The 27,449-nt window shown below is 38.1% G+C and overlaps 1 protein-coding gene across 9 annotated transcripts in view; it reads left to right on the top strand.

Moving 5' to 3' along the window:
- FRYL (FRY like transcription coactivator) overlaps nt 1-27,449 on the top strand; it is a 259,892-nt gene that overhangs the window by 197,668 nt on the left and 34,775 nt on the right. For all 9 annotated transcript variants that reach the window (XM_064584457.1, XM_064584461.1, XM_064584460.1 and 6 more), the window contains 15 exons: nt 675-843; nt 2,708-2,792; nt 3,329-3,441; nt 4,398-4,548; nt 5,213-5,316; nt 6,630-6,815; nt 8,393-8,597; nt 10,001-10,122; nt 11,149-11,339; nt 12,921-13,015; nt 14,082-14,689; nt 14,991-15,088; nt 19,214-19,384; nt 21,451-21,591; nt 25,048-25,245. In XM_064584457.1, coding sequence (XP_064440527.1) covers nt 675-843; nt 2,708-2,792; nt 3,329-3,441; nt 4,398-4,548; nt 5,213-5,316; nt 6,630-6,815; nt 8,393-8,597; nt 10,001-10,122; nt 11,149-11,339; nt 12,921-13,015; nt 14,082-14,689; nt 14,991-15,088; nt 19,214-19,384; nt 21,451-21,591; nt 25,048-25,245 — 2,637 coding nt within the window. The remainder of the gene's footprint in view (nt 1-674; nt 844-2,707; nt 2,793-3,328; nt 3,442-4,397; nt 4,549-5,212; nt 5,317-6,629; nt 6,816-8,392; nt 8,598-10,000; nt 10,123-11,148; nt 11,340-12,920; nt 13,016-14,081; nt 14,690-14,990; nt 15,089-19,213; nt 19,385-21,450; nt 21,592-25,047; nt 25,246-27,449) is intronic.

Raw genomic sequence — 27,449 nt, 5'->3', positions numbered from 1 at the left:
AATGCATACTACTGAAATTTTTTTTTCACTTATTTTACTCCTACTACGTGCTAGGCAAGCTTGAAGTGCTTTATTAAATCTTATTTAATCTTAACAACTGTATGAAATACGTGCTATTGTCCCCATTTTGCAGAAGAGAAAACCGAGAGTAACTATCCAATTGCATAGCTACCAAGTGTTGTCTACACTCCAATCCAGGCTGTGTGGTTTGGGTTCCAGTTTAGTTCTGATTCCTTGCTTTTAATCACTACTCTGTACCTGCTGGGTTAAATAGAGAATTAATAGGGGAAGCAGAATAAAAAATCCTGGGTTTGAAGTCTGAGGAAATTTGGGATGATATTATTAATTGAAATCTCTCCATTAAAAAGACGCTGATTTATAGGAAAGCAATTATCTTTTGCTTTTCTAAAAAAAAAAAGGCAAAATAGTAAAGAAGTAGATAATGCAGAAACCATTAAACAGTCAAGTCATCCCAACCAAATACAATGCTGAGGGCCAGATGGAAGACCCTATTAATAAAGCCAATTAATGTCTTATTGTGGATCAGTGTTTAAATTTGAGTTGTGCTTAATTCATCTACCATTTCAAGTTGATCTTATCTGAGAAAATCCGCTTCAAGTTTATGAAATAAAAATTGTGCTTTTTCTTTTCTGAACGATTTTCTCTTGTGACAGGTGAAGAAAGTTATTGTCTATTTAGGTAGAGACAAAACAATGCAGTTGCTGGAAGAGCTGGTGAGTGAGCTGCAGCTGACCGATCCCGTCAGCTCAGGCGTCACGCACATGGACAACCCCCCGTATTACCGAATCACTTCCAGCTGCAAAATCCCTTCGGTCACCTCAGGTAAGAAGTCACTTAAAACTGATAACTTTGTCTCGAAAGAGAAGCTTTACATAACTATTCATGTACTTTAAACAGCATCAAGAAACACAAGCAAACATGAGTCATGTGTGGGAATTAACTTGACAAGACTTCGTAAATCCCCATAGGAGTAAAGAGGTTTGACAGTGGAAGGGTTCTTAGTATTACAGAGGGAAACATACTTACACATATGTGTTTGGAACCGGAATATAGATTTATATATCTTATACAACAAGCATTTTGTAACAAATAAACTTAGTGTGTTAAATATAGAAAAGGCTTACTTACTGACTTACTCTGTAATTTCATATTATAATTATTTGGGCATATATGATACATAACATCCAGTCATGTGAGTGTTATATGTATATACAGATATAATTATTGTAATATTTTGAGTTGAAGAAACTATGTCCCTGAGGGAATAACTTCCATTGAAAATCAGCATAATATCGGGACTATTTCAGATTACATTTCCATGAAAATTCTTTTTCACTCAGTTTAAATTGAATGTTTCTGACATGTTAATAACATCTGTGTAATTAGGAATCTTTTATAATTTATTTTTTGTCATCTATTTTCATCTTTTAGTTCCTTTTGTTCTACTTTCTCAGGGATTTCTAATACCACTTCCATTGAGTTTTTCTTATTTGCCAGAGTGTTAATTCCAAAGAGTTTGTTTTTTAATTAATTTTTTTCTTTAAGAGCACCTTATTCATGTTTCATGGTTGGACTGTCTTTTATATCTGACTTTCTTCTCCCGGCAGAAGAGCCTATTTTCTCTATATTGCTCTGTTTTGATTTGTCTTAGTAAAAGCTTTCCTCAAAAGCCTACCAATTCTAGATCTGTTTTTTGATAAAGAGTGGAATATTGAAAAACTGATCAGATGTTTTGTAGGTATATATGGAGCTTGTTGACTTTGTCATGTGTTGTACGATGATTTCATTGATGAAAGTGTCTATAGGTCTCTTGGACTAATTAGATTCCCCAGACAAAACTCTACTAGTCATCTACCCAAAGTAGAGGTTGTAGGGCTGTGTGTATGTACAAATACATAGAATCCACAGATGGACACACACATACCACAACATAGTCTTCAAGCCTTCTGGTAGCCCCATGGGGTGAGCAGCTTTCAAGGGGATATAATCTCAAATTTTAGTGTGTGTATTTTCACTCAATCCCCCTATTCTCAATAAAGTTCTTCCTCCTTCAGCTGTATATAATGTGCCCTAGTCCAGAAATCTTTGATTTACTCTTATCCGAAAAGATTCCTGGGGGTGCCTGGCTGGCTCAGTTGGAAGAATATACAACTCTTGATCTCAGGGTCATGAGTTCAAGGCCCATGTTGGGTGTAGAAATTACTTAAATGAGTAAACTTGAAAAAAGAAAAGATTTCTGGAAGTGGAGAGAGACAGCTACCCAGTTACAAGAGGGAGGGGCATAGATTGTGGGGACCAAATACCTCTGAAGTAGATTTTCAACCAAGCCTGCCATTTTAGCAACACTTTCGACCCCTACTCCCAGAGGTACTCAGTGCTGCTAATTCCTGAGTCTTTTGGAGGTTCAGCAATATAGATATAGAAACTTCTTGGTTTCCCCCACTACCAGCTTTAAGATTCAGCCTTTTCAAAGCTAAATTACTTCTTGTCCATTTGTTTTCCAGCATCTAGAATTTAGTTGGTGTTGTTTCCTTTCTCTCTTGGTCATTATGAGTACATTCCTTTTTAAAAATCACCTTGCTCTCATTGTAGTGGAGTTTTAACATCTGTAATTTTGAAATTTTTTGTTCTTACTGAGTTATCCCAGGCTTTAAGTTCACAGATATTATTTTATTTCTGATTGCAGGAACTACTTCCAGTAGCAATACAATGGTAGCTCCCATAGATGGCAATCCTGATAATAAGCCCATTAAAGAGAATATTGAAGAGAGGTAAGTACCTCTCTGTTCTTCATTAGCTTTTCAGTTTGACAGATACCATTATCATCAGAATAAATGATCATTTCTGCATTGCAGCATATATTTCATTGAATGTATATTTCAGAATTCTAGTGAAGAAATATATTTCCGTTTTGGAAATTTTCCACATTAACTGTTTTATCATCAGAATGCTGACATGCTAGATTCTTTTATGTGCTCTAATGGATGAATAGATTGAGTATGTCCAGGCTCTTTTTGTGTCGTTTACATTTTTAGACTTTTCTAAATGGCTATTTACTCTGCCTGTTTTTTATAAGCTAGGTTTCACCAGAGCATTATTACCACAATATAGGAAAAGTCTTCAGGTAGAAATAATTGACTTAAAAGCTTAAGCTTTTGAACTGTAACGTGGAAATTAAGATCTATCATAGGAAGCTTTTGTTAATATTTTATGTACTGTGTTCTTTTTTAAACGTAGAAAGTGAAACCGAAAGTACAAATACCATTTTACCATGAACTGTGACTAACTGCCACGATCATTCCCATAGCTATGTGCACCTAGACATCTACAGTGGACTAAGCAGTCACTTAAATCGTCAACATCACAGACTAGAATCTCGATACAGTAGCAGCTCTGGAGGATCTTATGAAGAAGAAAAAAGTAATAAATTCCACATGTTTTTTATAACTACAATGGCGAGGCGTATTATTAATTATTATATTGATATCAGTGAATATATTTTTCTGATAAATTGGTTTTAAGAAGAGTATTTAACTGCCACTGGTGGTGGTCCAACGTAATCTGAAATGTCCTGATTTTAAGAAGCAGCATGAATGTGGGAAATTTGTTTTCAAAGCACAGGTTCCCTTATAGATAAATCAAAAGGAACATAAGAATTGGTTCTCAAGAAGCATCGTAGACACTGGCTACAGCCTGCTTTTTTTTTTAACAGGTTTGCTCTTTTTCTGTGGATTCACATTTTACTGAAAAGTTCTCCCTTGCAATTGCAAAGTGAATGTCTATCTGAGTCTCACTCTAACACTGGGGTAGAGTGGAATAGCACCAGCCTTCAGACTGGGAAGGGACCCTGAAGATAATCTGGTCCAATCTCCTCACTTTGCACATGATGGAACTGAGGTCCAGAGAGGTTAAGTGACTTACCCATGTCACACAGAATTCACATTTCCTGATGTCATTTTTTACTGCACCCTGCAGCCCCACTGTGGTAGAGCAGATTTCCTTTTAAGTTGGGTTTATATTGGCCCTATCTCAGGAAATTTAGAATTGAGTAACTTACCAGAAGGCCCTTGTTACAAGGCAGCTTCACCTATGATGTGGTTTCATGGCTTGGACATCAATTCCAGAATCTAACGGAGTGCGAATGTAGTTTTGCTTTGATATAAACGATGGAACCTGAATTGATAGCTCTTTCTCTCTCTGATTTGCTTGACTTGATAATATTTATACCCAGGTCTTCCTAGCAGACCTATGTCAAAAGAGTGGGAAGTTATTTTTTATCACTTTCCAATGCTATAAATAGTTGGTGTCTTACTAGAGTTTGCTTATGTTGGCAGAAAATAGATGGTGTAGAAAATGAGATCATTTTATTTTGATAGGTGATTCAATGCCACTTTATTCTAATTGGCGACTGAAAGTGATGGAGCATAATCAAGGAGAGCCACTACCCTTCCCACCAGCTGGAGGCTGCTGGTCACCACTGGTGGATTACTTGCCTGAAACGTCATCACCTGGATTACCTCTTCACAGGTGGACTACAGCATCATTCCTATTTCATATGAGCCAAATTGCTGCTTAACACCTTCAGCTTTCTTTATGCTATCTGACAACATGGAATAAAAAGCCATTTCTTTCGTTTGATACTGCAACAAATGAGATCCATGTGTTTAGAGTTCAAGAAATCTACAAACTCAGAATTCTGTTTACAATTAATATTATTAAATCTACTTCTGCTGCTGCTTTTCTGGGTGTCTGGCATAGTTACTTGACCTTTCTGGGACCCAGTTACTACATCTGAAAAATATTTTATGGCACGAGGCACTATTATTTTGAATTGTGTTAAACTGAATTCTACTTATTGAAGTCACAATAGAACAGTTACCACATTCTTTCAAAATTTATTAATATATCAAACACATACTGAACACCTACTATGGGGCAAGCAGTGTGCGTGCTAGGTGTCAGGGTCGAAGATGAAGAAATTATGGCCCTTGGCTTGGGGGAGCCCTTAGCAGGTAATGTTTTTTCTAAAACTATCACTTAATGGTTTCTTCAGCTATATTTCTTTTCTTCTTTTTTCTTGAGAAGTTGTATTTTTCCATAAAATACAATGTTCAAGTCTTCAAGTAACTGGCATAAGATTTTCTCCAGGCTTACTCTGATAGGACATTAATAGCATTCTCATTTGTCACAGGTGTAACATAGCCGTGATCCTTTTGACTGATCTGATCATTGATCACAGTGTGAAGGTGGAATGGGGAAGCTACCTCCATCTTCTTCTTCATGCAATTTTTATAGGTAATAAATATTGGTTCTATATGTCCCATTATATTTCGGTGATAATTTCAAGACAATCTAGTTTTTCAGTGTTTCTGCTGTCGCGTTTTTGTGTATCATTTCCATGACACTTTTTACAGTGATCCTTGTGGTCCAGTAGGGAGTTAGTCCTCACCTCTCTCTTAACCACAAATAGGTCCTCTGTCCACATTCCCATTCCTGTCCTGCGGCCCCATCCACTGCTCACAAACACACTTAACCCTCTAGCAGGAGAAATTCGGGAGCTATAGCAAGAGTAAAGTTAATTTACCTCTGGAACTGGAAACTTTCCGTGTAAATGGAAAATTAAAATGGGTTCTAAGTGTTTCCCAAAAGTTTGGGATTTTGGACAGTCTGATTATTACAGCTGAAACTCCACTGGGCCCTCGGTAACAGACACGTGGGATCCATCACATCAGCGGTACTTTTCACGCTCATAGAATTGACTTCCTGAAGCAAGTCAAGGTAGCCATCTTCTCTGAAGTTTTCCTGATATGCACACTCATTATATATGTATTACTTCATTTCTTCGGTAGTCAAACATCTACTGACTTTGCATTATGCGCTACACACAAAAAATGCTTGCCTTTATGAAATTTATTTACATAAAGTGTTATGCAACAGAGTAATAACTTTTTTTTTTCTTTTTAAGAGAGGGAGAGAAGCAGGGTTGAGAGGGGCAGAGGGAGAGGGAGAGAGAATTCCAAGTAGGCTCCATGCCCGGCGCAGAGCCTGATATGGGACTCAGTCTCACAACCCTGAGACCATGACCTGAGCCAAAATTAAGAGTCGGACATTCAGGGCGCCTGGGTGGCTCAGTTGGTTAAGCGACTGCCTTCGGCTCAGGTCATGATCCTGGAGTCCCGGGATCGAGTCCCGCATCAGGCTCCCTGCTCGGCAGGGAGTCTGCTTCTCCCTCTGACCCTTCTCTGTCTCTCTCTCTCTGTCTCAAATAAATAAATAAATAAATAAAAATCTTTAAAAAAAAAAAAGAGTCGGACATTCAACCAACTGAGCCACCCAGGCACCCTCAGAGTAATAATTCCTAATAGATGGCTAAATTTTAGACAGAAAACACATTGAAAACTTGTCTTGATTCTCCCTGCTGCTCTAAGACAACAGGCCATTACTGTAAAAGGGTATAAGAATTCCAAGCCAATAAATATTTTCGTGTTGTACATCATCTTCTACAAAATATTTTCTGTAATGTCTGCTTTTCTTTAAAATATGTGTTTGGAAGCAAGAGTACTCATTATTTCTCTTTACTGATGATGATTTTCTCCTGTCCTTTCTAGGGTTTGACCACTGCCACCCTGAGGTGTATGAGCATTGTAAGCGCCTGCTTCTGCACTTACTAATAGTAATGGGATCCAACAGTAACATCCGCACTGTTGCTTCTGTCCTTCTCAGGAACAAGGAGTTCAATGAGCCCAGGGTGCTTACAGTCAAACAGATTGCACACTTAGATTACACTTTCACAGGTATTTGCTCCAAATGCCCAATTTGATTGACAGTGGAATCGTGCTTCATTAAGTTGAAATCTGCAATGGAGAAAGTTAACTAAATAAAATAAAAGTTGAAATACTTTTTTTTTAATGTAGTTTTATTAGTTTAAGTACCATATACATTATTTATTAACTAGTAAAAGAATTAAGCTTGGAGTATTTGAGTCTGTATTGCCTTTAAAAAGGGTCTTTGTCTTAAAAATGTTAAGTTCTCAACACGTAAGTTGAAGATCAGTGAAAGAGTGCTTATTAGCTGATTGAGCACAGTTAATGGAAAAGATGTTGAACTTGTGTTAGATTCCTCGTGCTCTCAAGAGCTGAAAAATGGACAAAGGAAGACATTTAAAGTTTTTTATTCACTTGATTATATTTACTGTATGTATGTATTTTTTAAAAGATTTGAGAGAGAGAGAGAGCACACATGTGAGCGGGGCCAGAGGTAGAGGCAGAGGGAAAGGTCACTCCCTGCTGAGTGTGGAGCCCAATGCAGGGCTCGATCTCACGAGCCTGAGATATCATGACTTAAGCTGAAAGAAACCAAGAGTCCGACACTTAACTGACTGAGCCAGCCAGGTGCCCCTATATTTACTATATTTAAAATGTTACGCATTTTTAAGTCTAGTGAGTTCCAAATCATACATTTTGAAGTAATGAGGTCCAAATTATTGACTCTAATATAAAAGTTATTTCACTATTGGTGTGAATTTTTTTACTTTGCAAGTTATATTTTCTTCTTTCCTAATAGCCCTAACTTACTTATTAAATCATTTGTCTGTATCAAGTTACTAATAGATCTAGAAAATAATTGTTTTTAAAAAATGAAATAAAATTACATTTTTTATAAGTCATATAATGTCAGATACAGGGTGAAAGTTACTTAGTTAAAACCCGAAAAAAAAAAAAAACCGTTATTTACTTAAACCCATGTAGTTAGTAAGAAAACAATTATTAGGAAATATTTCAGCTTTTAAAATGTGATTAAAAGATTAACAGAATAAAGTTTATGCCTCTTTTATGTTAAAGCATCTTTATTTAAAATTCCATAGTTTGTTTTTAAGACTCCTCTTGCCATTTTGTGAAGATCGGCATTGGTAACAACCTGTAAAAGAATTTAATAATTGACATAAATATTACAAAGACTTGAAAATTACCTTTCTTCAAGTAAAATGAAGCAGAAAGTATAGAATCCTTTCCATAAGAAAAATCAATTCACACTGTGGAAACCCTGGACTCAACACATGTTGAGTCAATGTGCCAAAATATTAGGAAAGTGCCACTTTCAACTTTCCTCAGCAGATGGCAGCAGAAGACCTCACAGGAAATCCAGATAGTTAAGTTTTAATAGTAGGCTGTGGAAAACAGTGTTGGCCCCCAAACTCGCTTGCTGGAATTTGGTGCTGACGAGGCTCCCACGGAAGGAGCGCTGATTTGCATCAGCTGGCGCTAAGATTCCTGCATGTGTCCCGTAGAATGTGTAAGGAAGGAGAGTTTAAGTGTAAATAGCGTGTGCGATCCTTTCCTGTCTGGTTTTCACGGCCATCTTTCTCTTTCAGCGGGTGTTGGTGATTTTATACCTGATTACCAGCCCTCCCCCATGACTGACTCAGGGCTTAGCTCAAGTTCTACCTCTTCTAGTATCAGCTTAGGAAATAACAGCGCTGCCATTTCCCATCTGCACACCACTATCCTCAATGAGGTCGACATCTCAGTAGAGCAGGATGGAAAAGTCAAAACCCTCATGGAATTCATTACCTCAAGGTAACGTTACAGCTCTCACCATTCCAGCCTCATAGCTGCGTTAAGTCGTTCTTTCATTTGTCGGCTACGGTGAACCCTGTTTTTCATTGCTGGCGTGCCATTGATTTGGAATGCACAGGTGTGCATTGTGTGATAGTTAGAAAATTTGATGCCTCCAAAGACTTTCTTCTTCTGTGCTCACACAGTTATCCCTGAGGAGGGCCTTAATCGTGTCTCGATACCAAGTGGCCAAAGAGAATACAGTATTATCTGAATACATATTCCACTTTCGTTAGCTCCATTATCAGTCAGTCATCAAATTTTTATTTATGGCCTACTCTTTGCAAGGCACCATAAGTAAGGAAGAAACATAGATGGGGACAGGGGGGTTGGTGTTCCGCAGCAAGAGCAGAATCATCAGGGGCGTGAGAAATAAAATGTGTTTGGAAATGGTGAGTAATCCAGTCTGACTGTAATGCTGGGGGAAATGTTTCTAGACGAGAAAACTTTGTAGGCAAGGGAGAATTCAGACTGGAGGGCCATGAAGCCTAGGCCACAGGCTACAGATCTTTCATCTTTCCAGAAAACAGAAATTACTGAAATTCCTTGAGCTGGATGGGAAGGGTGGGAGACACGATTAAATATTTCGAGAACAATCAGTCTCGTGGCAATGAACAGGATGAATTAAAGGTGTTGCAGACTGGTGGCTGTGTGAGCACATAAAAGATTTTCAGGGCACTTGGGGCCTGAGGTAATAAGGAATTTAACCCTTACTAACCAAGCTGGCAGCCTTGAGAATGCAAAGATATTTTAAAGGCCTGTGATAATCCGGAATAACATGTCAGAGAAATAGGACTAATAAGTGCAAAGGCCCTGAGGCAGAAGTAATAGGCCTTTCTTTGAGGAACATGAAGCAAACCAGTATGGCTAGTGTATTGGATGAGGGTGTCTAATGTCAGGAGGTTGACGTGGGCAGGTCCAGATTATGTGAGGTCTAGTAGACGCTGGTGCGAAGAGGAAACCATTCGGTCTTAAACATTCCTGTATTTTTAGCTAGTAAATTATTTTCTTTGCATTACAATCTAAATACAGTCTAGCCTCTCCAAATTATGCTGTGACCTATAACACAGAAGCAGAAATCACTATTCTTCTCACTTGGCAGAATCTGTCATCCTTTTATCTACCATCTCTGAGAGAATTTAACTGTAATGATGGAAGGCTGAAATTACATGGAACCCGGATCTTCCTCTACTTAACATAGACCATTACACATTCAAGTACATAAATAGTAGTAGACTGTGTGCGTGCTATTTGATTTATTCCGCTACTGTCCTTTCTAGTGGCAAAGACACATTTTAGGTGACTGAGTGAAACTGTTAATGTCAGTTTAAAACCAAGGGAATATGTCTGTTCTCTGTTTTCAGAAAAAGAGGGCCCCTTTGGAACCATGAGGATGTTTCTGCCAAGAATCCTAGCATAAAGAGTGCTGAGCAGTTAACTACATTTTTGAAACATGTGGTTTCTGTTTTTAAGCAGTCAAGCTCAGGTATCTTTTATTAAATATTTCAGATAATACTTACTTTCAAGGAGATATTTTAATGTGATGTGAAAATTCCTGATACTGCTTAGCAAAGAGTTGACAGTTGACACGTCTACATTAAAAAGTTTTAGACCGTTTTTTCTTTTTTTTTTTTTTCCTTAAGATTTTATCTGTTAGAGAGAGAGCACGAGCAGGGGGAGGGGCAGAGGCAGGGGTGCGGCTGGATCGAGGCTGGATCCCAGGATTCTGGGATCATGACCTGAGCAGAAGGCAGACGCTTGACCGACTGAGCCACCCAGATACCCCTAGACAGGTTTTCTTTTTTAACTCATTTGTGATAACAGATTTGTTTTGGTTCAAGAAAAATTCAGTTACTCCTTAAAAAATACGAAAGTCATTTGTGACGTTCTGGGATTCTTCATTTCATATATGATGGCATAAAGTTACACTGTGGTTATGTATTAGGAAATAAGAACATTAAAGGAACACAGGTGGAGATGACCAACTTAAATTCTGTTTTATACTGTAACAGGCTTCTATGATCTAAAATTAACACATACTGAAAATTATAGTAAAAATGTATCTGTTTAAAACACTGGTTCCCAACCAGGGGTGATTTTGTCCCTCAGGACATGTGGCAATGTCCGGAGACATTTTTGTCACTACTGGGGGGCAGGGGACAACTGGTTACTCTTGGTATCCAGTTGGGCAGAGGCCAAGCTGCTGCTAAGCAAGCATGCTGCATAGGACAGCCTTCACAACCAAGACTTGTTTGGCCAAAATGGCAACAGCGCTGAGGTTGAGAAACCCTGTTCTCAAAAAATACTTCCCTGGAGATTAGACTGAAGAGTCCTCTAAAATGCACATGGAGTTTCATGAAAAGAAAAAGCATTGACTTCTAAAATCTGAGTGCCTGCCCAGTTTGCTAGGCAGTGTGCTGGGCACTGGGTTTAAAATGGTTAACCTCTGATGATAACCCTGCATTCCAAGCAACGAGACGCACTCACTTGTATCCATCCTTTGTCTTCGCAGAAGGAATGCATTTGGAACATCATCTTAGTGAAGTTGCTCTGCAAACAGCACTTTCTTGTTCTTCTCGACACTATGCTGGGAGATCCTTCCAGATTTTCAGGGCCCTAAAGCAGCCTCTTTCTGCAACTACACTTTCTGATGTTCTCTCCAGACTTGTAGAAACTGTAGGGGACCCAGGGGAAGATGCACAGGTATTGCATTAAATTCTTTCAGTAGCCATTGAGCAGTTACTCATTGTCAAGGACTCATTTGCCAAGTACAGAGCACAGCAGGTCTAATGGTTACACAGAATTCCTGTCAGATGCTAACAAGCAGGTTATTATGAAACAGTTTTGTAAATAATATTTGATAACATACTAACTGAATCAAATACTTAGTGCCTATCTGAGAAAGCTTTACATTTATACACACACGCATGCACGCACACACACTTGGATGTTATTTTGGGATGACCACAAGGTAAAAGAGATAGGAAGTTAAATTTAAATGAAGAGTGCTGAATTTTTAAGATAAATTAAGTGAAATAATGCAATTGAGAACTTACGTCTATACAGACTAGTGATTTTATTAACACTGTTCTAGACACTGAATATAGTAGTGAACAAGAGAAAGTTCCTGGCATTCTGGAGCTCACATTCTATTGCAGAAATAAGCCTCTAATCCACCAATAATATGTAACATGATTTTATTTAGTGTTTAATGGTGTGAAAATAACAAGATAGAGTAATAGGTTAAAGAGTGGCAGGGGAGAGGGAGTTGTTTTTATATATGATCATCTGAGAAGGTAAGGGGTTTTTTGGGGGTTTTTTTTTTTGTTTTTAAAGATTTTATTTATTTATTTGACAGAGAGAGACACAGTGAGAGCAGGATCACAAGCAGGGGGAGAGGGAGAGGGAGAAACAGGCTTCCCACGGAGCAGGGAGCCTGATGCGGGGCTCGATCCCAGGACCCCGGGATCATGACCTGAGCCGAAGGCAGACGCTTAACGACTGAGCCACCCAGGCGCCCCTGAGAAGATGAGTTTTAAACACATACGTCAATGAATTGAGGCCTGTGATAATCCAGAAGAACATGTCAGACAGATAAATAGGACCAACAAGTGCAAAGGCCCTGAGGCAGAAGCAATAGACCTTTCTTTGAGGAACATGAAGCAAACCAGTATGGCTAGTGTATTGGATGGGGGTGTCTAACGTCAGGAGGTTGACGTGGGCAGGTCCAGATTATGTGAGGTCTAGTAGACCCTGGTGCGAGGTGGGCTTTTACTTTGAGTTGATGGCAAACAATACTTCTAGGCTTTGAGAGGAAAAGTAATGGATATAATTTGCTATTTAGAAAACTCCAGAGGCCAGGTAGAGCCCTTAGGAGGGTAGTAGGAGTCAGCTAAGGGGCTTATTGTAAAAGTCCACACTGAAATGGGGGTAGTTTAGACTAAGGGAGGCTGTGGAGGTATAGAGAGGGGATCAGATTTCAGATATATTTTAAAAGTAATATTTTCAAGACTTGCTGATGGGTTTAATTTAGATGTGAGAGAAAGAAACCAAAATGACTCCAATTTTTGGCCTGAGCAATTTTGGGTGAATTGTGCCATTATAACCATTAGTTTGATGAGTTTTTCATCAATCAGCAAGATCATGTTGCTCAAGAGTTTAATCATTTTGTAATATTAATGTTGAGTTTGTTCTAATTTTAAATCTCATCGGGAAGTCTGTTGCAATTTCTTTTTTTTCCAGAGCATAATTAATGAAAATCTGCCCTTTTTTTTCCCCCCCTAGGGATTTGTGATTGAGCTTCTTCTCACATTGGAATCTGCAATTGATACTTTGGCTGAAACCATGAAGCATTATGATCTTCTTTCTGCCCTTTCTCAGTAAGAATTTAAGCCAGACAAAATGTAGACTTGTAGATAGAACTCCAGTAGCTAAATATGCATAACTATGACATTATATTATTCTCATATTGGTAGTGAGAATAATACCAAACAACTCAGGTGGATCACCATTGGGCACAGGAGGACAGGGAGACCGTGTGAAAAGTCTGACGGAGCTGTTAGTGGTGTGTTGTTCTTCTGAGGTCCTGGTCAGAGGTCTTTCTGCTGTGCAGCGGGCCGTCAGCACCACGGACCAGCGCCATTCCTGCCACGCCCACCATCCCATTGCCCCACAGCCGGCCAGCCCCTCCCCACGCACATCCGCTGCAAACTGTTCCTCTCCCGCTTTCTCTTCCCTGCAAATCCCGAATTGGCTTGTGCTTGTTCAAGACCCATCTCGGATGTCACCACCTAGCTAAGCATTTCTAACTCCCTGAGGGTGGTGCGAATTACTCCATTTTGGGGGTTCTCTCGGGGGTTTTCTTCAGAGTTTAATAACAGTAATTAACAAACTATGAATTTTCCCATCTCTGTCTCTCCCAGCAGACTTCAGTGTTGCTAGTGCTTCTGCATACTGCTGGCACCTCTAGGCAGCATTCTGTCATTATTTTTAAATCGGTGATAATCGGATGTGAGGGAGAAGGAGAAATCGAAAATAAATTTTTGAGCTTGATTTTTTTGGGGGGGAAAGAGTGTGCATTGACAAAAATAAGGACATGGGGACCATCAAGTCTGGGGAGAAGACAGATGAGTTCTGCTTTGGACATAACGTTTACTAAATCCTAGAGCTGAAAGTTGTCCGTGATAACTGTGGCAGAATTTTCACTTCAAATCAAACATCCTCCAGTTCACAGGAAACGGTTGGCCACAGTAGGAAAGACACCATTGTATGTTTTGCTTTAATATGGAGGAAAGAACTGAAATTTAAGTAAGCAAAGTCAGAGAGACTCAAACGTAATTTTTCCTGGTAACAGTGTTTTTTCAGTGTTTTCAAGAGTAAAATTAATGTAGCAAAAGAAGTGACTGTACATGCATTTATCTTTTCTTTTTTTTTTTTTTTGTAAAGAACCTCATACCATGATCCTATAATGGGAAACAAGTATGCAGCTAACAGGAAAAGCACTGGACAACTCAATCTAAGCACAAGTCCCATTAGTAGTAGCAGTTACTTGGGATATAACAGTAATGCAAGAAGTAACTCTCTGAGATTAAGTTTAATTGGTGACCGAAGAGGTGACCGGCGGCGGAGTAACACACTGGATATAATGGATGGACGGATAAACCATAGCAATAGTTTAGCAAGGACTAGAAGCCTTTCCTCTCTGAGAGAGAAGGGAATGTATGATGTGCAGTCCACTACTGAGCCTACCAACTTGATGGCCACCATTTTTTGGATAGCAGCATCTTTATTGGAATCAGATTATGAATATGAATACCTCCTGGCTCTTAGGCTTCTCAACAAACTGCTTATCCATTTGCCTTTGGATAAATTGGAGAGTCGAGAGAAGATTGAAAATGTACAAAGCAAATTGAAATGGAATAACTTTCCAGGCCTTCAGCAGCTCTTCCTTAAGGGTTTTACCTCAGTCTCTACGCAAGAAATGACCGTGCACCTCCTCAGTAAACTCATTGCTGTTTCCAAACACACGCTGGTGGATCCTTCCCAGTTGTCAGGTGATGTTAATAGAATTGCACCAACTCTCTGCTTTTTAATGTAGTGAAATGTAAACTAATTTGTTTTGAAGTCTACTAATTTCTGCTTTTCCACAACTAGTCATGGGTTGACTTGTTTGTTTGAATATATGAGATAGCTTAATTTCCTTGGTAAAAACAACAACAAAAAAGAATGTAGAAGATCAGGTGCTCCAAAAAATAAAAAGAAAATGGTTTCTGTGAACCATTAAAAAAAATACCTTTAGTTTTTAAATAATGTGCAATAAAATTGGTTATTGTTTGCTTTTTGTTTTTTTGATAGGCTTTCCTCTTAACATCCTTTGCTTATTGCCTCACTTAATCCAGCATTTTGACAGCCCAACTCAGTTTTGCAAAGAAACAGCTAGTCGAATAGCAAAGGTAAGCAAATGTTATGCTGACAGATAATGCTAAAGGGAAATTTTTCTGGAGTTTATCTTAAAGGGGGGATCTCAAATCTTTTACTGTCACTTCCTCTGTGAAATTTCACATCTAAATTTTTATCCTTTTCATGCATATAAAGGAGTTTTACAGTAATGATGTAAGCTACCACTGTTCAAATCATAGTGAATAAAATTATTTGTTTAGCGTAATGCTCCTCTGAGTCTGAGTCTTTTTCTGCTCTGTTTCCCTACTTTATCTTCTACCTCTCTGTCAGTCTCCAATTCATTTGTTTCCTACCACATATTGCTGAGCACTGGGTTGGGTGCCAGAAATGCAGTGAAAATCAAAGGAGACAGAATACTTGCCCCTGTGGGCCTTACAGTAGGGGTGCAAGCAAATAAGTAGACAATCGCCCTAGAGTCTGATAAGTGTGCAATGAAAGCATAGGACTCCAGGGGCACAGAGAGCAAAAGTCTGCCTCGACACTGAAGGCTGAATAGGAATGACCAAAATAAGATCCCTGGACGAGAACCTAGGGAGCAGGGTGAGGTTAGGTTTCCAGGCAGGAGAAATTGCATGTGCAAAGGCCCCGAGTCTTAAGTAGAGGGCATAGTATATTCTGTGACTCCACAAGTTCTGTCTCCCTTTACTTTTTCCTTTTCCCTTTTAACATTATCTTCATCTTTCTTTGCTGGCTTCCTTCTTTTCTTTCCCTTACTTTCTTTCCTTCTGAAGGTTTCTGAAACAGGAATGTACCGATTTTTAAATCATCTGTTAAAATTTGTTTGAAAGTGTTAGAGCTCTTTATCATAATTTTAAAAAAGAGTATGATTTTTTAATAATTTCCTCTCAAGAACAATGAAGAACCCAAATACCTCGCATTCTGCTTAAACTTAACTCTGAATTTTCTTTCTTCTTTTTTTTTCTGTCACTCATTGAGTCTTGGAAAAAAGGCTTTACAGACTGAAAATATGAACAGTTATGAGAAGGAGTTCGATAAATTCACAAGTCATGTACATACAATAGGAAATTAGCTGAACTAGGGGAGATGAGTGAATAGCAGCAGAAAGAAGATAACCTAGCTAAAACAGGAGGAGAAAAATCAGAGAAATTTGCAACAAAAGGGAATAAGCAAGTGAAATTCTCTGGAAGAGTTTTTTTTTATATGAGCAACCTTTTGAAAGCTGCGGATCATTTAGCAAGTAACACAACAGTAGATGGAAAGGGCAAGCACGCAGAAAGCCAAAGAGAACACCCGCTTCCCCAGGGCCCGGATCCCAGCGCCTGCAAGTGCAGATTCATCTCTGAGCTACCCCAGCCCCTTGAATCCCCATGAAGCCACACACATAGAAACCTTTTTGTTATCTTGAGAGATACTATTTAATAAATGACAAGGTAATATTTAATAAAGTGTGCAATTGAATCCCTCCCTGATTACACTGCTAAATAAATTAGATACGGAGAGATTTTTAACATAATCGTTTGAAAAGCATGTATTTAAAAAGAAGAGTTACAGTTAGTGGAAACATATCTTAATTTTGAAAACGATTGCCTTAAAAAAAACCCAGCAACATGCATTTGCATTACTGAGGTCTAAAAGTGATATAATTTATTAAAATATTGTTCACTTTAATATTCTAATGACCTATCATTAGAAGAATGTCATAAACAAGTTTTTGGGTTTTTTTCATGAGAGGTAAGAAAGAACGTATAAAGGGGAAAAAAGTATATTGGCTTACTTTGGGATTTCAAAACATAAAAAGCCCCGAGTCCTTTAATGAGGGAAGTAGGAGCATTTAGAATGGCAGGGGACACCGTTGGAGAACCTCCTGCCGAATGATGGCCCAAGACAGGAGCCCAGCCTGGCCTGACCCAAAGGATGTGGAAGCCCCTCACAGGGTCAGGCCTCTGCTGTCTGGACCAAGGCAAAGCACAGGAAACTCCCAGATATCTTTTTGTTTTTAAGAAACCAAATACAGCTTTCTATGAGTCATAAATTGTTTTTTAAGTCTGTTTTCTTCCTGTTGAGCAGGACAAAAAGGTTCCCTCTGCTTTCAGCAACCTGCAGGATATGAATTAAATTGATTCCTTAATTATCCTCTCACTTAAAACTGTTGAAAGTAATTTTCTGCCATTATGTGCTTCCTCATTATGCAAATATCCCCAGTTCTGTTTGTGCCCTTGGAGAGCACAGAACTTCAAAGTGAGGCAACACTTAAGACATCCTGTCCTTTTTAGCTATTCATTATAGCAAAAATAGTATGCTGAAAATGTTCGCACACTCTTTTGGGGTCATACTTTAACCTGGTCATTCAAAAATTCCAAAATTAAATCTAAGCCATTGTCTTTACTATAAAATTATACAGCATCTATTCCTAGGAATTTTCTTCCTCTTAAACAACAGGTGTTTGTTGTTTTTTTTTTTTAAATCATGTTTTAAAAAAATATTTTTTGAGGACATAAGAGTTCTATAAGAATGATTTATTTTTCAGGAAAAAAATACTTTAAAATTTTAAAGAACTTACTTTAAAATATTAAAATGATTCCTAAAAAATAACAAGTTGTGAAAATATAAAATTTTGTGATTTTTAAAAATAGTATGCTTAATTATTATATTTTGAAATACAAAATAAGAAACATCAACAAATTTTTTTTTCTTCTTACCCCGTCTGTTTTATGGGTAAAAGGGTAATGCATGAAACTAGCTGCTTTTAACAATTTTATAAAATAACTTACAAGATAGATACTGCTAATAGCCCGCAGAGCCTTGCATGCCTTCCTATTTCAGGCCTATCCAGTGATAATGTCCACATGATGAATCAAAGTAACAGTTACATTCATCTGAAAGTTGAAAAGTACATATACTTTAAAAGGTAATATTCTGCAGTTGACCTTGAACAACACAGGGGTTAGGGGCACCAACCCCCTGCACTGTTGAAGATCACATATGACGTTTTCTTCTCCCAGAACGTAATTACTAATATCCTACTGTTGACTCTAAGCCCTACCGATAACGTAAACAGGTCAATTAATACATATTTTTTATACTACATGTATCATATACTGTATTCTTACAGTAAAGTAAGCTAGAGCAAAGAAAAGGTACTACAAAAATCATAAGAGAAAATATGCGTACAGTACTATCCTGTATTTATTGAAAAGAATCTGCATATAAGTGGACCTGCACAGTTGAACACCCCACCCCGCCCCCCGACGTTGTTCAGGGGTCAACGGTACTTTCTTTACTAAGTGCTCTAGGCAGTTTGTGAAAATACAGACAAAACATCAGTAAGATGGTAGAATAAGTGAGGAAAAGGAAAACCAGACAAAATTTCAGTGCTAGCTCTGTGATAGGCAGGGATAAAAGACTAGGGTGGCCCCTTTCCAGTTCTGCACTGTTCAGGTGTCCCCTAGAGCAGGCTAAAGAATACCTTCACCAGCAACTCGGAACAGACAAGGTGCACGTGGTCAGTAAGATCCTCCCAAACATTTATTGATTCAGGTTGCATAATACTGGATCAAACAAACTCTAGGAAGTCAGTACATTTTGAAGTGACCTTAACTTACTGGCCAAGGACCTTAGGAGCTTGTGGCGATTTGGGGTCCAACCTGCAGGCTGTCATGCACGATGTCATGCAGGATGTTCTGGAGAGGTAGAACGCAGAGTTTTATCAGAGCTCCAGTGAAGTTCTTTGAATGTGTCACGCATGTGAGCATCTCTGCAGTTGACTGCCCTACTCAGAGAACCAGGGGAGCTGGAGACAAAAGCATTTCTGCTCTGGCTCAGCATCTCTGAACCTCACGGAGCCTGCCTGTTTAGTGACTGCGCACCATAGGGATTTTACAAAACAAAATTCTTTACAAAACAGCTACAAATGATATGTAGCATTTACAAAACCATGTATGGGTTTTACCAGAGGCAGCTGGTAGGACAAAAGTCCTATTTAACACCCATGGCAGTTGTCAACCTATTAATCATTCCATGTTACCTATTAAGTTATTCTCTTACGAATGCCTTGTGCTTTTTTCTCTCAACTTTTCTACTGTATTTAAAGAAAATGCATTAAAGCTTCAACATCTACCTCTAAATTATTGAGTGAAATTATTTTCTTTGTTTTTTAGGTGTGTGCCGAAGAAAAATGCCCAGCACTTGTCAATCTGGCTCACATGATGAGCTTGTACAGTACACACACGTATTCCAGAGACTGTTCTAACTGGATCAATGTCGTATGTAGATATCTACATGACTCCTTCTCAGATACTACATTTAATCTTGTGACTTATCTTGCAGAGGTAAATTTACCAAAAGAAAAAAAAGTACTTTTTAACTGTTCTGTGGCAAAATTTTCAAGTGGTCTTAGTTCTAGAAGCAGTACTGATACTAATCTTCAAGTTGTCTTTGAAAGTGAATATAGATAACATCCTTTTTTAAAGGAAAATATGGGTAATTCAAGTATAAAGAAAGTATAAAGTATACTTTCAAGTATAAAGGCTTTTTTTTTTCCATTTGTAGTGTTTATTTTCTCATTCAGTCCTTAAGTGACAAAAAACTCAAAATGTAAATTTCACCTTTATTTCAAATAAAAAATGAGTTTTCAGTAGTCTTGATCCTAGACGATGGTTATACGTTTTGCTTCTAAAAAAATTAGTTCCTGACTTTGAAATCCATTCTAGAATAATACAGCATACAAAGGCATTTCTGCTGAGTAGGTTCTTATTTTGATGATATATTTGCTTCCTGATCTAAAACATGATTTGGGCGGCTAAAGATGGAATTACAAAAACACTACCCCTACAACAACATAGAAAGTTAGTATTTGTTGAGGAACTAACTTCATGCCTAAAAAAGTAAATTATTGAGTGATATCCACAAAGAATCTCAAAAAGTCCTAGTCACTAAAAATGTTTGTCAGCTTATTATAAAGTGATACCTTCCTTTTTAAAACTCTAAAAGTTAAACCTAAAACACTGAATAAGCTTAAAAGAAATTATTCATAACTCAATAAACATTTTAAATATTGCCCATAACACTGTTTAACCTAGCTATGTCACAGATGTAGACTTTCATAAAATGCTTTAGGACTGGTGTGCATTTTTAAGGTGTTGCTTTGATAGGTTTGTTCCCATCAACCTTAGATTTAGGAGAGATGATGATGGGGGAGCGCCTGGCTGGCTCAGTCAGTGGAGCATGAGACTCCTGATCTCAGGGTTGTGAGTTCGAGCCCCACGTTGGGTGTAGAGAGTACTTAAAAAAAAAAAAAAAAATGTTAAAAAACAAAACAAAGCAGAGCTGACAGTGGGAATGATCTGTGTAGCAGCTTCTTAACCTGAATAAATGCAAGTCTCTAGGTTTATCTTATACCTAAACCTTTAGGACAAGAGCCAATATAAAACCAAGGCTAACTTCTTAAGCCTGTTCCTTAATTGGCTTTGAAGTCAAGCTCCTTAGACCAGCTTCACATTGGTGGCCATCAAGCTCACCACTAAAGTAGCACTGGTTCTCCCATCCTGGGGTCATGGGATCTGTACCACATATGGTGACTGTTTTTCAGTCTGTGGAGAAAGTGCTTTGCCCCGAATGTTACCCTCAGTGTAAGTTATCCTTGTTTTATTATTATTATTAATTCTGAAATTATTGCTAACAACAGTACTGAGACTAGTTACATATATTTAGAACTACATATATTTAACTTCAATTGCCCTGCAAAAAATATGAAGTTTAGATAGTATGATTACTTTTTTTTTTTTTTTTAAGATTTTATTTATTTATTTGACAGAGCACGAGCAGGGAGATGGGGGAAGGGAGAGGGAGAAGCAGGCTCTCCGCTGAGCACGGAGCCCGATGCAGGGCTCGATCCCAGGACCCTGGGATCATGACCTGAGCCGAAGGCAGACACTTAACCAGCTGAGCTACCCAGGTGCCACATGATTGCTTTATTATTTTTTAAAAAATCATGGCTCAGAGGTTAAGAAGCTTGTCCAAGATGATGTAGCTAATAGGTGTGCCTGGTATGAATGATTTGGGGATAGTTATTCTTTGGTGATGATGGTTTTTTTTCTTAACTGATGGTTAAATGATGGTCAACTTAAATTAGTTAAGGAAATGAAAGAAAAAACTAAGATTAAAATGAGAAGTTATAAAAAATAAATAAATAAAATGAGAAGTTATTACTGATCTTTTCTGAACCAAAGACAAGTAACAGTAATAGACAGTATCTTTTATCTTTATTATTTATTAGTCTCTGGATTTCTAATCATCTAACCATAAAATCATGGATTAAATCTATTATGTTTTTCAACATCATAAATGCTGAATTTTCCTTAACCTAATAAAAGTATACTTTTTAATATTATTTTAGCTGTTAGAGAAAGGATTGTCCAGCATGCAGCTATCATTACTACAGATCATCTATAGTCTTTTGAGTCACATTGACCTTTCTGCTGCCCCAGTCAAGCAGTTTAATCTGGAGATCATAAAGATTCTTGGCAAATATGTACAGGTGAGTGACCACAAAATTTATGTATAGAATTTATTCGTTGCAGAACCATTTTTAATCATAAAAAAACACTCTGAAGTTCCTAGAGTAGAAAGTAGTTAGTCCATAAGTCATGTTTCCAGGAATATTTACGACATGGAAAAAATGTTCATAATGTAAGTGACAAAAAAGCAAAACCTGAAAGGTACAATTGGCATGATTCCTAATTGTGATTAATCATTAGATCTGTGAATATGCATTTCAGGAATGACTAGAAAGAATGTACACAGCTCTCCCCACCTCTGGGCAGGACGCTTGGGACTCTTCTGGGCCTTCCTGCCACTACCCAGATTCTACATAATGAACAAAGAGCACTTTTGGAAACAGAAGAGCTCTTCGTAGAGTCTGTATTTTAGACTTGCTTTCTGTGTCTGATACAGGAGCCCAGGTCTTTAGAAAGAAAATCAAACTTGATTTAATGTAAAGGATGACAAGTCAGTCTGGTCTATACTGAATTTCACCTTTGAATTATCTGTTAAGAAAGGCCTTGCTGAGCAGATCAGTATTGTGGATACAACTTCTGAAAGAGAACAAACTGTTTAAGAGCCTTAACAGATTAATATCTTGTTTCTACTGCAGTTATAATTGCATTCACTAAAGCAAAACTTACAAATGGAAATAACTTGGCTAGTAATGAGTTTTTGTCTTAGCTCATACTGAAAGTAATAAAACTGTGTTGGTTTCCATTATCCTGTTAGGTAATCAAATTCTTTTTAAAATTCCCTTGACAGACACCTGGGTGGCTCAGTTGGTTAAACGACTGCCTTCGGCTCAGGTCATGATCCTGGAGTCCCAGGATTGAGTCCCATATCGGGCTCCCTGCTCGGCAGGGAGTCTGCTTCTCCCTTTGACCCTCCCCCCTCTCATGCTCTCTCTCTCTCTCTCATTCTCTCTCTCAAATAGATAAAATCTTTAAAAATAAATAAATAAAAATAAAATTCCCTTGACAGTCGGTGAATGCAAATAATCAAAAAATTTAAGATTCTTTCGTTTATCCTATCTTCTCTCTCAATGAGTAATACTTCACCAAACAATTATATTTTTTTTTCTAAAGCACATTTCTCTTTTCTTCTTAAGGCGTAAAGAAGTTAACTCATCAAATATTTGCTGCATCTCCCACAGAGACACATACCACATTGAACTACTAATTTATAAAATGCAGATGCATTTCTTTATGTTCAGAACCACAAGCTCACATATCCACTGGGCAAGCAGGTGGTCATAAGAGGGCATAGATTTCTAAGTGAATGGCACATTCCCCGTCTAAAAGGAACAGCACAACTTAGCTTCCCCTAATGGCTGCCATGTTGGAGGACAGATCCAGTGTGGCGAGAACTTGTAATTTTTGAAGAGAAGCTGGAAATGTGGGTTTTTCTTTAAAATCTCCTAATTTCAAAATGACCCAAATTTCTTAAATTTTGTATGGACCGAAGTCGTATTTAGCTGATGGGTCTTTCACAGTTAGTGACTTCTGCTTTATTCAAACATTAAACATTTCACAGAATTGAACTCCTCCTGATAATCTTTTATATTTCAAGCACAACTACCAATATAATTTATAGAAACATCCCTGAAGTTTTAACTTTTTACAGTGTTCAGAGCTTCTAATTATTTCTGTCAAAAAAAATGTCATAACTTTGTTAAATATAAACTACTTTTTTAATTTTTTTTTTACAATGAAGTATGTGCTTAAAATGTCATAATATCTATGTGGACATTTTTATAATTATTGAATATTTTGTGCTTTAGGTGTCCTCATATCAAGATGTTATTAAATAAATTGGATAACTCAGTTCTGCCAAAGATTTTTCACTTGCTGTTTGTTATTGTCGTTTTAGTGGCATTTTCCCCCTCAGAATGGTCACCTGTGACACAGTATGTAGGACACAAGACTGAGGTGTGATTTTGTTACCATAAGTCAGGGGGAAAAAAAACAGTTTTTTAATGTGTATGCTTTTCAATAGATGGGGAAAAAAAATACTGTAAATTCTTCATTAGAAAATGATTCTTCTTGGGGCGCCTGGGTGGCTCAGTTGGTTAAGCGACTGCCTTCAGCTCAGGTCATGATCCTGGAGTCCCTGGATCGAGTCCCGCATCGGGCTCCCTGCTCGGCAGGGAGCCTGCTTCTCCCTCTGACCCTATCCCCTCTCATGTGCTCTCTCCCTCTCTCTCATTCTCTCTGGCTCAAATAAATAAATAAAATCTTAAAAAAAAAAAAAAATGATTCTTCTTTGGGCAACTGGGTGGCTAAGTTGGTTAAGCATCTGACTCTGAGAGCAAACCCTGTGTGGGGCTCCATGCTGGGTGTGGAGCCTGCTTGAGACTCTCTCTCTCTCTCTCTCTTCCTCTGCCTGCCCACCCCCCCCCCCCCGACCACTTGCACATACACACTCTCTGGAAAAAAAAAAAAAAAGAAAGAAAAAAATTGATTCTTCTCTACAAATATCTGTCATGGTCATGTAAATCATTTTTATTTTTTTATTTTTTATTTTTTAAAGATTTTTATTTATTTATTTATTTGAGAGAGAGAGAGAATGAGAGAGAGAGAACACATGAGAGGGGATAGGGTCAGAGGACGAAGCAGACTCCCCGCCGAGCAGGGAGCCCGATGCGGGACTCGATCCCGGGACTCCGGGATCATGACCTGAGCCGAAGGCAGTTGCTTAACCAACTGAGCCACCCAGGCGCCCCCATGTAAATCATTTTTAAATTATGTTGGTAAAAATACACAAAACTAAAAGCAGAAAAATAAAGACCTCAATAACTCAACCTGGCCTCTTTGTAGTCCCGAGGGCCAATCAGATGGCAATGTAGCCACATATATAGGGGAAAAAAACTCACCCTATACAACTCAGTAACGCCTGAGAACATCACTTTAGTTGTAACGATTAATCAAAATTAGGAATCATACCAATCCTACCATTCAGATTTGGGCTTGGGTCATCAAGAAAAATCTAAATTTTTTTTAGTTTTTTAAAATATTTTTACGTCTGAAAAAAATACGCATTAAAAATTGTCTCCAAGATTTAAAATATTTGAAGTTTGGAGTCTTAAAGCCATAACTTCATTCATCTAGAAAGTTCACATATATACAACCCTTTTGTTTACCACTACTGTGAGATTACTATTTAGACTTTCTAAATTAATATTTACAAAGCACTTTATATTAAGAGAAATGCAAGGTATTCTGAGTTGGTAGCATTATTATGTATATGATGTCTCATAAATCTGACCGTAGAAAAATAATTTTCTTACCTGTTGTAACTCAGACCCTCTGTTATGGGCCTTAAAGTAAAAATGAATGTTTTACAAAAGTTTTTATAGAAACAATATTTTCATTGTTTACAGTGTACACTACATTTTTGTTCTTAGTTAAATATATATTTGTAACTTTTACATGTCTTATTTTTTTTAAACCAGAGTCCTTATTGGAAGGAAGCCCTTAACATATTAAAACTGGTGGTGTCTCGCTCTGCAAGTCTTGTTGTACCCAATGATATACCCAAGACCTATGGGGGAGATATAGGTTCTTCTGAAATATCCTTCACCAAGATTTTTAATAATGTCTCTAAGGAGTTGCCTGGGAAGACCTTAGATTTTCATTTTGATATATCTGAGGTAAGGTGCTCTATGAGAAATTTTCATTTGTTCATTTATTCATTCTCTCATTCAACAAGTGTTGATTAAGCTCATACTCAGTAGGAAATGTGATAGGTGCTGTGAAAACGGGGTGGGGGTGGGGAAAGGCCCTGTACTTAGGGAAAGCCTACAGACTCTTGGGGAAATGGGTAAATAAACATTGTGATAAGTGCTTTGGTTGGAAGTCATTAGAAGTACTTTAGGAAAATACAGCATGTATATCTAACCTGATCTAAGTGTTGAAAGATAAAGTAACCCTGGACGGGCATATATGGGAGTTGGGGAGAGAAGATTAATGCAAGAAAGAGCAGCATGTATGAATGAAGCCTTGTAAGTGTAAGAAAGCATGGTGTTCTGGAAATTTCCAATTTGAAATTCCAGATTCCAATCTGAAAACCAGATTGAAGGCACAGGAAGAGGCAAGATCGTAAGGATCTTGCATGCATCATAACAAGATGGTTTTGTCTTGAAGCAGTAGAAGCTTTTAAAGAATTTTTAACTGGAGTGGAAATAGTAGGATTTGCATTTTGGGAAGTTTCCTCTGGCAACAGGATGGAAAAATAGACCAGGGTGGAAGAGAGGGAAGTCAATAAGGAATCTACTAAAATAATTAGAAGACAATGTTGGAATGTCTCTAGGCATTTGCGGAGGAAATGAAGAGGGTCGGGATGGTTTTCAAAAAGACTAAGGAAGTCCTAAACAGGATTTCATGGGAAGGAGAGGAGGTACTAAGTGAGGAAGAGGCATCAAGGACAGTTACTTTGCCAACTAGATGAATGTTGATGCCTTTCAGAGAGAATGAAAAGGCAAGGAGAACAGATCTTAGCTGGAAGGGGAGGGTGCTGAGGTCAGTCTTGGCTATACCAACTCTGATGCTAAGACTCATACCAGTGGAGCTGCCTAGTAGGCAGTTCGATTTTAAGATCTGAAGTTTTAGAGGAAAACTTGGGTGGAAGTAACAATGTAAGGTTTTCAGTGTTTTAGAAATGGACAGTTAAAATCGTGAAAGGAAAAGTAAAACTAAAATAAACTAAGGGGGCGCCTGGGTGGCTCAGTTGGTTAAGCGACTGCCTTCGGCTCAGGTCATGATCCTGGAGTCCCTGGATCGAGTCCCGCATCGGGCTCCCTGCTCGGCAGGGAGTCTGCTTCTCCCTCTGACCCTCCCCCCTCTCATGTGCTTGCTCTCTCTCATTCTCTCTCTCTCAAATAAATAAAATCTTTAAAAAAATAATAATAAATAAATAAATAAATAAAATAAACTAAGACCTGAGAAGCCTGATACTTTAGAGATGCAGGGCCCCAGTGCAGAAGGAAACTGGGCCCTTTATTATGTCACATATTTAACACAAATCTCACATAAAAATTTTTGACCCTTGTTGGGAACCCCCAATTTTTTTTCCAGCACCTGAACCCATTCTTATTGGCTGTGGAGCCATTAAAATCATCTTATAGAAGCCAAAGAAGGAATTTCTCAAGAATGAAGTTACTGAACAAGTACTGTAAGGAAGTTGAGAACAATGAAAATGGAAGATCTGATCACTTTTGTATTGATCAGGATCACATAGATTAAAAAAATTTTTTTTTGCTGTTTAGCCCTGGTATTAGAATTTGTCCCAAGCTTTATGGGTTACGTTTTTTAGATAGAAAGGAACTATGTTTATTGCTAATTTTTTAGTTAATATCAAAATTCTGTCACGGAATACGTAGCATAGGATATGATGGAGAAACTGGGCTTTCCTGTTCCTAAGTATCTTGTCTAAAGCAGTGGTAAGAATTCTCAAAACACTTGATATGCTTAATTTCAATTTGTTTCATCAAAATTCCTAAGTACCTGCTGTGTGTAGGCAGTGGAGAGATAGTGGAGGAGCTCATGTGTAGGGAAGACAGCCACATAAACAAGTCACCAACACCTGGCAAATGTCCACATATAATTACCCAGATATGTGGTATCAGGGAAGGCCTCCTTGGAAGTCTGGAGTCCCCATTAAAAGATGATCACGGGTTTGGTTGGTTGGTGAATATTCCATGCAAAGGGGGCAGCATGTGCGAAAACATAAATCCATAAGAACATGGTTTGTTTGGAAGACAGTAGCAAGTTCAGTTTTGCTCGAGTGTCAAGTTCAGGTAGGTGTGGTAAAAGGTGATGTCAGGGAGATAAGCAGGAACCACGTCATAAAGGGACT

This window comes from Mirounga angustirostris, unplaced genomic scaffold (genome assembly GCF_029215605.1).
Source record: "Mirounga angustirostris isolate CCGP_5_RB_7025 unplaced genomic scaffold, mMirAng1.0.hap1 SCAF_2, whole genome shotgun sequence".
NCBI classification, from domain to species: domain Eukaryota; kingdom Metazoa; phylum Chordata; class Mammalia; order Carnivora; family Phocidae; genus Mirounga; species Mirounga angustirostris.
Note: the sequence above shows the minus strand (reverse complement) of the source record. Positions and strands in the feature narration are given on the sequence as shown.